Here is a 10,350-nt window from a genome sequence, read left to right on the forward strand (position 1 = left end):
CCTTTAAAGAATATTTTTTCCCTGGCATTCCCCCTCTAAAAACTAGGTGTGTCTTATGGAGTGAAAAATATGGTAAATATGCAGGGGGAAAGTGAATAATTTAGTCTGATTCTGCCTACCATGGGGGAGGAACAAATAATTGTGTGAAGCACTGAGGATTAATCCCCTGGATGCTTCATCCCCTGCCTGCTTCACGTCCATATTTTTCAAGTTTATCTACATAAGGAGCTCAGAGAGAAGAAACGCCATGGGGCATCTGCAGCAGCACAACCGGACTCCTCCATCTGCCCCAGCTGCAACAAAACATGTCTCTCCCATATGCATTTGCTCCATAAGACGCACACGCATTTCCCCTTACTTTTTAGGAGGGAAAAAGTGCGTCTTATGGAGCGAGAAATATGGTAAAATTGTACTGTTTTTTTAGAGAGACGGTTTATTCGGGGTGTGGATTTGACCCTTTTGGAGTCCCATTTGGCCCCCCCGTTCCTACTCCATACTATATTTTGTGCTCCTTTCACCTCTTTGGGTTCTCTGTCGGAACTCAGGGATATTTACAGATTAAAAGGAACTGCTTTGGAATTAAAGGAACATCTCGGAGCTCTGACTCATTCGGGTCTTCTGACCACTTTAGCCTAACAGTGCTTCGTCTCCTTCTCTCTCCTCCCACCGCCAACTCCCTCTTTGTACAAAGATTCTCCACTCAGCCAGGATTTGGGCTGGGGGCCGATCGTGGCCTCCCTACAGGTCCCCGAACTCACAGCCGAAGACTTCCTGCAGGAGTGCCTTTCGCTGGGTGGCTACCTAACTCTTTACGTCTACGCTCTGCAGCGGTTGAACGCCAAGCAGACGCTGGACAATGAAATGAAAGTGGTGCTGACGTTGAGCAAGTGGCTGGAACAGGTGTTCCCCAGGTACAGACATCTTGTGGTTGGGAGGGAGATGAGGACAGATGTTTGGGGCAGGACTTCTCACCTTGGCTACCGGTTGCCAGGCAAATTCTTCTCTTTGGGCCTTCCAAAATGCTCACTCATAGTCAACGTTCCACAGGGCGGGCGCTACCACCGAGAAGGCCCTCTGCCTGGTTCTCTGTAACGTCACTTCTTGCAGTGAGGGAACCGCCAGAAGGCCCTCGGAGCTGGACCTCAGTGTCCAAACTGAACGATGGGGGTGGAAACGCTCCTTCAGGTATGCAGGACCAAAACCGTTTAGCTGTTTGTCTCTTCTCTGAGGCGGATTTAAGGACCCTCTCCAAAATTGGCATGTCTCTCCCACTTCCACCCTGGTTATCTCTGTGATATGGGGATAATCTTTCCTTACAATACGATACAATAATCTTTATTGTCATTGTCCCATACAGAACAACGAAATTGAAAAAAATCTACATCAGACATTCAAAAATCAACAGGCCTGCTACCCCAGCTATCCCAGGCTGGTTGACCCCCTAAAAATTCTGATACTCCATAATTAATTACAATATACTCCCATATAGACTACCTTAAAGGTAAAGTGACCCCTGACCATTAGGTCCAGCCATGACTGACTCTGGGGTTGCGGTGCTCATCTCGCTTTATTGGCCGAGGGAGCCGGCGTACAGCTTCTGGGTCATGTGGCCAGCATGACTAAGCCGCTTCTGGCGAACCAGAGCAGGGCACGGAAACGCCATTTACCTTCCCGCCGGAGCGGTACCTATTTATCTACTTGCAGTTTGATGTGCTTTCGAACTGCTACGTTGGCAGGAGCAGGGAGCGAGAAATGGGAGCTCACCCCGTCGTGGGGATTCGAACCGCCAACCTTCTGATCGGCAAGCCCTAGGCTCTGTGGTATAACCCACAGCGCCACCCGCGTCCCTCGGAGACTACCTTAAAACCAAAATCGCATATGGATAGAAACTGTTTCTCAGGCGGCTAGTCCTAGTCTTTATAACCCTGTACCTTCTTCCAGAAGGCAGAAGCTGAGAGAGATCATTTCCGGGGTGTGCACTATCCTGCGCTATATCTGCAGCTTTCTTATGACACCTGAATGAAACCGGAATGTGGGAAGTGTTTTAAGAGCTTAAATAGCAAGTTCTTAACTGCACAAGCTTTAAATCTTCAGAGGGCGACCGGGGACGGACAAAGGATGGACAAGGGAGACTTTTAATCTTGCCTGTGGTTCCATCAGAATTGCTCTATCATTCAGCCCAGCTGTGAGTGAGGCCAGCAGTCACGCGCTGATGCTTCGCCTTGGAAAGTGTGGCTTTGGCGGAGCCGGGGTTATTTTTGGAAGCCTTTAAAAAATAGCCAGCAGGGGAAGTTCGCCCTCGTGGTTCAGAGCTATGTGGTTTCTGTTGGCAAATTGCAGGGCAGTGATCATGTTTTTAAATCCTTGTAGCTAGATCAGAGATGGATGGACTCAGGAAACTGTCTGCCCGCACTCCTGGCTATGCAAAATGCGGTCAGTTGTTTGTGGGGATGCCTCTTCATGTTCTTGCATGCAGAATATCCTGGGTTCAGTTCTTGACTTCTCCCAGGTAGAACTGGGAGCCACTCTCACTGCCTGAAACCTGGGAGAACCATTTAGGTTGAGTCAGCTTCTGCTATTTAAATCAGAACACTGATGACTAGAACCTTGCTTTATTTTTAGGGAAAGGGCCATAGCTCAGTGTCAGGACACAATTGGAAGGTTTTAGGTTCAATCCCTGACACCTCCAGGTTCAGAGAGAGACCTGCCATCTGCTTGCAGAAAAATGGCAGATTAAACTGATGGATTATGCCGAAATGGCAAAAATGACCAGAAGAATCAGAAATCTGGAAGACCATTTTCATTGATTTTCCAATAAAAAACTTCCAATTAATATATCCAATCATAATACTTCAATTAAAATAAAAAACTAAAATAAAAAGATCAAATTATAGTCCAAATTGTATTTATAATTTCTCGGAGTGCCCCACGGTCTGGATCTCTGAAGCATATCTCCACATCTTAGTCCTGCTTCTCCTCATTGTTTCCATATTTTCCACAACTCGGTTTTGACGCTTCATAATTCTTTGTCCCTGGGTCGGTGATTCTCATTCATGTCAAACATCATATGCTTTCATCCGCCAAATACATCTTTGTTAATATATTTTTTTTCCAACTGTATTTTTATCAGCTCAGCTTCCTCTGATTCCATTCCAATCTGGGATGTTGTCCAAATCTGTTATCTTTGATGGTGCAGCAACTCATTAATTGTCCAAACCTTCCTTTGAAGCTTTATTAAACCAGTAGGAATGGGGGAAATTTCTAATTTACCTTTAAAACCATTGTAAACAGTTAAAATTGTTAGGATTGGAACAATGGTGAATTTTGGATATAACGGAGATGTAAAAGGTTTGGCAGGAGGAAACGATAGGACCCATATCCTGGAACATTGCTGCCTCCAACTGTAGAGGCTAGTAGCCATCGATAGCTTTCTCCAACCCCACGATTTTCTCTAATCCTCTTTTAAAGCGATCTACGTTGGCAGCCATTGCTGACTCCTGAGGGAGGGAGTTCCGCAGTTTTATTTTATTTTTTAAAATAAATTTTGTTAGATTTTCCACAGTGGTAACACAAACCACAAAGCAAAATGATACACAAAAACAGAAAAAGAAAAAAAAGGGGGGACAATAAACAGATAAACAATAACAACAAAATTTAATTCTTCACAAATCCAACCTTTTAAACATCTTGGTTGACTTCCTCAAATCCCTCCCTTCTGAGTTTCCTTCTAATTAAAAGTAACAGCTTTCCACTATCATTATTAAGCTAAAACAATTTCCAATTATAGTCCATCTTATTCACTTTTCTTAACATTCTAAATCCCATTTTTTTAATTATAACTTCATTTAATACTAGGCCTATTTGTTTCTTTCAAGTAATTTCTAATTTTTTATGTTACAACATTTATTGAAATAGTCCTTGAATTTCCTCCAGTCCTCTTGAAACTCTTCTTCTTTCTGGTCACAGATTCTTTCAGTCAGGTCAGCTAGCTCCGAAAAGTCCATCATCTTCATCTGCCAATCTTCCACTGTCGGTAGTTCTTGTGTTTTCCAATTTTTAGCAAGTAATATTTGGGCAGCTGTTGTGGGAGTTCCACAGTTTTAACTATGCGCCGTGTGAAGAAGGACAGTCTTTATTTGGCATATACCGTATTTTTCGCTCCATAGGACGCACCGGACCATAGGAGGGGTAGAACAGGGAAAAAATATTTCTCCCCCTCTCTGCTCAGTGCCCCTTCAGCGAAGCGGCAGGAGAAACGGAGCCCCTTCCATTTCTCCTCCCGCTTCGCTGAAGGGGCGCTGCACAGAGAGGGAAAACAGTGCAGCGCTTCTCCAACGAAGTGAAGCCTGGAGAGCAAGAGGGATCGGTGTGCACCGACCCCTCTCGCTCTCCAGGCTTCAGGCGGCTATCCGCAAGCCTTCGGAGCACAGCGGGAACTCCTGCTCTGCTCTGAAGGCTTGCAGATATCTGCCTGAAGCCCGCGGAGCACAGCGGGAGTTCTCTGCGCTCCGGGGGCTTCAGGCGGCTTCAGCGAAAGCAACGCGAAGCCTCTGGAGCATGGGGGGAGCTCTCCCTCTGTGCTTCGGAGGCTTCATGTTGCTATCGCTGAAGCCAACCAGCCTGCATTCGCTCCATAGGACGCACACAACATTTCTCCTTCATTTTTGGAGGGGGAAAAGTGCGTCCTATAGAGCGGAAAATACGGTACTTCTCGCAAGAGGGATAACAGCTAACGGGAAGTAACATCAGGGTGATGGGCAGTTTCTAATGGTGTCTGGTTTTGTCTGTGTCTCTCCCCCCCTTCCCTGTCCCCCCCCCAAATCCTCACGATTCCCCCCGAAAGCTCCACCAAGGACGAAGCGAAGCTGTTCCTTTGGTGGCACAAAATCCTGCAGCTCTGCCTCCTCCAAGTAGACCAGGACGATGCCATCCTGATTGAGTCGGTCGTCCGTATCTTGATGTCTCTGCAAGGCAGGCAGAACCTCCTGGCCGAAGAGAGACTCACCTCTGGGATACTCGGTGCTCTAGGGCTGGGCAGGAAGTCTCCTTTGTCAAACAGGTGAAAATGGGTTGTTGTCCTTATGATGATTAACGAAAGGTGGGCCCAAATAAAAAGATAGCAGCTATGTAAGACTGAATGTTTAATTATTAAGATAAGAAAATACAATCTCAATAATAAAGTTATAAAGTAATAACAAGGAAGTCACCCACGGGTGGAGGGGAGGCACAGGGCAAGAATTAAGAAATGGATAAACGTTGGTACATAATGAAATGTGAAAAATGTGACTTTATGAATATAATGTACAGTGGTACCTCGGGTTACATATGCTTCAGGTTACAGACTCTGCTAACCCAGAAATAGTACCTGAGGTTAAGAACTTTGCTTCAGGATGAGAACAGAAATCGTGCGGTGGCAGTGGGGGGGCCCCATTAGCTAAAGTGGTGCTTCAGGTTAAGAACAGTTTCAGGTTAAGAACAGACCTCCGGAACGAATTAGGTTCTTAACCCGAGGTACCACTGTATATGTATCATTATGTAAAGATTTCATATATGTATAGCAACATAAATAAAATAAAATAAAATAAAAGATTGACTTTTTGGAAGGCAAGCAACAGCTGCTGCTGCATATGTTGCAATGTGAAGGGCTTGCTGCGTGGCTGGAATCTTGCCCCGTTCCCGGATACTCCATTCCATTCCCACCATCAACAACCAACGTTCTGCCACCGCGGGGCATGCCTGACCCTTGTTGGGTTGTTGAGAGTTTCCTCCCAGTTCTCCGCCCAGTTTTATTTTCCCTCCCAAAGCCTACTGATGTCTTCCTCTAGTGTGTGAAGGAGAGGGCAGGGTGTACTGCCCGCAACAAAACCTGCACATTAATTATTATTGTTATTGTTATTGCTATTATTATTATTATTATTATTATTATTATTATTATTATTCCCCGGTATTATTATAATTTATTCCCTGGTAGTGGTGCCTGCCCTGTGGAACTCCCTCCCACTAGATATCAAGGAAATAAACAGCTATCTTATTTTTGAAAGACATCTGAAGGCAGCCCTCTTTAGGGATGTTTTTAATATTTAATGCTGTATTGTTTTTAACACTCAATTGGGAGCCACCCAGAGTGGCTGGGGAAACTCAGCCAGATGGGCGGGGTATATAAATCATTATTATTATAGAAAGTGCAGAGCAAAAGGATGCCAAAGAATCACCCTTTCCTCTGAAAAGGAGAGTATCCACCTCCTTGGTCTCCTGCCCTCCTCAGAGCAGTTTGCAGGGCTCCGTTTTGCCCTCTCTTCTCTCCTGCCTCCCTTCTTGTCCTCACCATAACCCTTCCATTAGGTTAGGATGAGAGAGATTGGCAGCGATCGCGCAGAGACGTAATGCAGGGCAAAAATAAAGCCGGGCCGGAACTGCATATTTTTTACGTGGAACCTGCAGGGAAAGAGCTCTTTGTGTTTGTGTGTGTGTTTCTCTGTTTTCAACACAGAGAGGAGCTCCTTGCCCACTCCCTTCCCTCTTCATGTTCTCGTTGAAGGTTCCGTGTGGCTGCCCGGAGCATGTCCGCCTTCCTGCTGGTGCAGATTCCGGTGGAGAACCAGATCCGCCTGAGGCCTGGCGTGGAGCTGCACCTTTCTGCCAAAGCTCAGCAGGTAGATCGGATGCATCTTGAGTGGTTTAATCGGGTGCTTGTATCAAGAATGCTCTTTGTGCCCCTTGGTAGATGTAAGGTCCTTAAGGTCCATAAATAGCAACACCCTAGAGGTCCCGGGCCCTAAGGAAGTCAGATTAGCCTCAACCAGTGCCAGGGCCTTTTCAACACTGGCTCCGGCCTGGTGGAACGCTCTGTCTCCTGAGACCAGGGCCCTGCAGGATATGATTTTTTTCCGCAGGGCCTGTAAGACAGAGTTGTTCTGCCTGGCCTTCGGCTTGGAATCAATTTGATTCCCTTCCCCTCGTCTTTTTTTCCTTTTTCCTCCTGTGATGGAACTCCTATTTGGGGACTTCCCTGGCTTTTTTCTGGCCCATGTAGGACCAGTCTGGATAGTTAGCCTGGGTGAATACTTGACGTTTTCATCCCCCAAAAAGTTTTTGATTTGAGTTTCCATTGAAATGAGGCTGTACTTTAACGTTTGAATGTTGTATTTTAATCAATTTGCTTTTATATCGGGTGTTAGCCTCCCTGAGCCCGGTCTTGGCTGGGGAGGGCAGGGTAAAAATAAAATTATTTATTATTATTATTATTATTATTATTATTATTATTATTATTTATCTCATTTCCACCTTTGCAGGCTCTGAGTGCTCTCGATTCCATGACTTCAAATAAACAGTACACAGAATACCAGGAGCAGATCTCCCAAGCCTCCCAATTTGTCAGGGACTCTCGCCGCTGCCTTCGCGATGGGCCGAACCTTCTGGCTATCCTCGTCAACACCTTGTACCCAGAAGTGCATTACTTAGACGCCATACGGTAGCAGCAAGCGAGGGGAAGTGGCCTCATCCTGCCTCGCATTGCAATCATGGATTATCTTCAGTTTACAGTCGGCGGTGACGTTGCACAAGTAGCTGTCATTCACAGGGTTTCACTTTGTCAAAAGTGGTGAAAGAGAGAGAGAGGGCGAAGATTAGATAGACTGGTTTGAAAGCCAGCTTGAAGGTTTTCGTAGCTGGGCTTTAAAACCTGCACAAATCTCTCTTGTGTTTCTGCCAAGCCAAAACACTTCTCTGGATTTTTTTCTTTGTTTTAATACAGTCTTAACGGCGTGGTTCAGGGCTTTGCGGGGCTCTGGTTTGATTTTTCCATGGACTTTACGAAGACCTCCATGCTGGATTGTGCTTGAAGACTGTTAAGTGACTTGAGTGCTTCACCGTTTTGGAAATAACACAGGGTTTGTTTGCCCCAGCACTTTCTCCAACTTGATTTTTCTTTCTGTGCCTTTTCTTCTTTCTTTGTTTGGCTGACTGTGAAATTCGTGGGCCAGTCTGGACTCACTGGTCATCACCTAATCAGGATTTTGGACCATCTCTCTCATCATCCCGCTGCTCTTGCTTAATTTGCCTCCATCTACTTGTCCTCAATGCTTCTGATGTGTGATGAAAATGGAACCTAGTGAGACAAACCTTCTGCATCTTTGCCCAGCCAAATTGACAGAAACTGGATTCATTTGTTTTAAGAGTTCTGGGGAAAGGGAGAGAGTCTCCTGTATCACTTCCTTATTATGTGCATGGGACAAGCTATCGCTTTCATACTTCTTTTTTTATTATAAGGCAGTAAAAGGAGCAAAGAAGAACAAAAAATTTGTCGGATTTCAGTAGCATGGAGAAGACAGCAGCGTCCTAGTTACTGGAGTGCTCTTAAGAGTTTAATTAGGAAAATTATGGTTTTCTTGTAATGGTACAATGGACCATCAATGCTGGCAGGGTAGGAAGACTGCAAAGTGCCCAGGATTCACCTCAGCTGGAGCAGATACAACTCACAAGCTGGCTACCCTATCCTTAAAACACATCATTTGAATAGCTTGGATTCTTTCTGTCAGTACAGCAAAGCAAGTTTGATTTCTCCCCACCCAACACCTTTTCCCTAAGCTGAGGTCGCTAACCTGTGGTCCTACACAGAGAGATAAGCTTTATAGTAATCAGTTGAACATTTACTGCTAAGTGTCCTAAGGAAGGGGCTGTGGAGCCTTTTTGTGAGGCTCGGATGACACTCCAGAATTGTCTGTCCAAATCTTGCAATATACAGAGTACAGCTGGTTGTGTGTGTGTGTGTGTGTGTGTGCCCTTTATTTACCTGTGTGTATACGACGTGCCTCTCAAGCTGCGTTTCCTGGCTCACTGATTTATTCTGTTGCTGTTGCTTTATTTGAGTGAGTTTGCTAAGGTTGTCCCCCTTCCTTTTGAGAAAAAAAAAGATATTTATCACCTCCACACACACTCTTGGTGCAACTCGCTATGCCTGGCATAGCCAGTGGGGTGCCCTGCAGATGTTGCTGAACTCTCCACCCCCATTGGCCCCAACCACCGTGGCCGGTGGCCACAGAGAATGGGAATTATAATCTAGCATCGTCAGTGGGCCAATATGCTCAGTTCATTTCAATGGGCTGACTCACAACTGTCTTTTGAGTCTCATTGAAATGCACTTGGACGGTGAAGCTGCTATGCTTTGGCAACAGGCCTTTCGAGATATATATATATATTTGCTCGGATTTCATTTGCTCAAATATAGATTCCGACAAACACTTCAGGCACCTCCAGCCCCCTTTTTGGGTTTAAAGATGCTTTTCCTTTCTGAGCTCATCAGTAAAAACAAAACAAAACCCAAGAAGTGCATTTCTGTTTGAATATGTACCTTCATATTCATGCCTTTAGCTCCACTTGGCAGGCAAGGTTTTCTCTCTCCTAACTTTTCAGCGTCTCGCACCGGCAAATGATATTGTAGCATTTGCCTTCAGCTAATGATTTCTGAAACTGCAAATCCCACAGTCTTTCCTTGCGAAATTGCCAAATTATGCCAAATAAGGTCCTTGTGCATCAGGTTCTTCAGAACTCACGTTGTGGATTGAGCTTCCAGATATAGGACAAGTCAGCTTGCCCCTGTGGTGCACTGGTAATGAAATATCACTGTTTGGGTGGGACTTCATGTTTAGAGGACCTCACAACTGGAAGAAGAATTATTGCTGCTTTTTAGAGAGAGAGAAGAGGAAGAAGAGAAGCCTTCTGAGATGTTTCTTTTCCTCCCCTCAGCTCAGAATTAATAAATTTATATTAAAAAAAAATGAAGACTGTGAAAAGGCAGAAACTATTATGTGTGCATCGGGCGTGGTAGTTCTGATATGGGAGCTATTGTTTTCCCTGTGGTTTCAACAGGACGTGTGTTTATAGTTGTTTGTGTCTGCAAGGACCATGTGAAATAAAACAGTGAGAAACACTAGAACGGTGATTGAGACTCTTATTGGGGATAGGCTGTTTTGTCAGTTGGGGTACCAGTTGTGGGGTTTGTGTTGACGGGGCAGTGGGATTCTCTTCCTTCATGCGAGGCTTGCTGAACATTTGAGGCAGGACACTTGGTGTCAGGGAACTGACATCAGAGCGAGAGGCGGAGGCAGGGTTCCAGAGCGATGCCGGAGAGGGGACCAGCAGGGGGGAAGGAATGCAGCGTAACACCAATAGAGTAGAGAGGGCGATGGAGGAATTGGAGACAGGGCTCCAAGACCCTTCACCCGAAACTAGTGGAGAGAGCGCTGACACGCCCCTGCCTTCCCCTTACTTGCGCAGACGCATTCCACGCAGGGAACATAGGAGGAGACTAGGCGTCAAACAGCTTTTATGCTGGAAGAGGTTCAAGAAACG

The 10,350-nt window shown here is 45.6% G+C and overlaps 1 protein-coding gene across 1 annotated transcript in view; it reads left to right on the forward strand.

Moving 5' to 3' along the window:
- Positions 1 to 9,934, forward strand: part of EPG5 (ectopic P-granules 5 autophagy tethering factor) — a 77,526-nt gene extending 67,592 nt beyond the window's left edge. Inside the window, exons 41-44 of the mRNA XM_083702535.1 lie at positions 692 to 911; positions 4,844 to 5,059; positions 6,539 to 6,653; positions 7,293 to 9,934. Of these exons, the coding sequence (XP_083558661.1) occupies positions 692 to 911; positions 4,844 to 5,059; positions 6,539 to 6,653; positions 7,293 to 7,475 (734 nt within the window). The 3' untranslated portion in view covers positions 7,476 to 9,934. The remainder of the gene's footprint in view (positions 1 to 691; positions 912 to 4,843; positions 5,060 to 6,538; positions 6,654 to 7,292) is intronic.
- The last annotated feature ends 416 nt before the right edge of the window (positions 9,935 to 10,350 follow it).

Source organism: Podarcis gaigeae, assembly GCF_964106915.1.
Source record: "Podarcis gaigeae genome assembly, chromosome: 11".
Lineage (NCBI taxonomy): Eukaryota > Metazoa > Chordata > Lepidosauria > Squamata > Lacertidae > Podarcis > Podarcis gaigeae.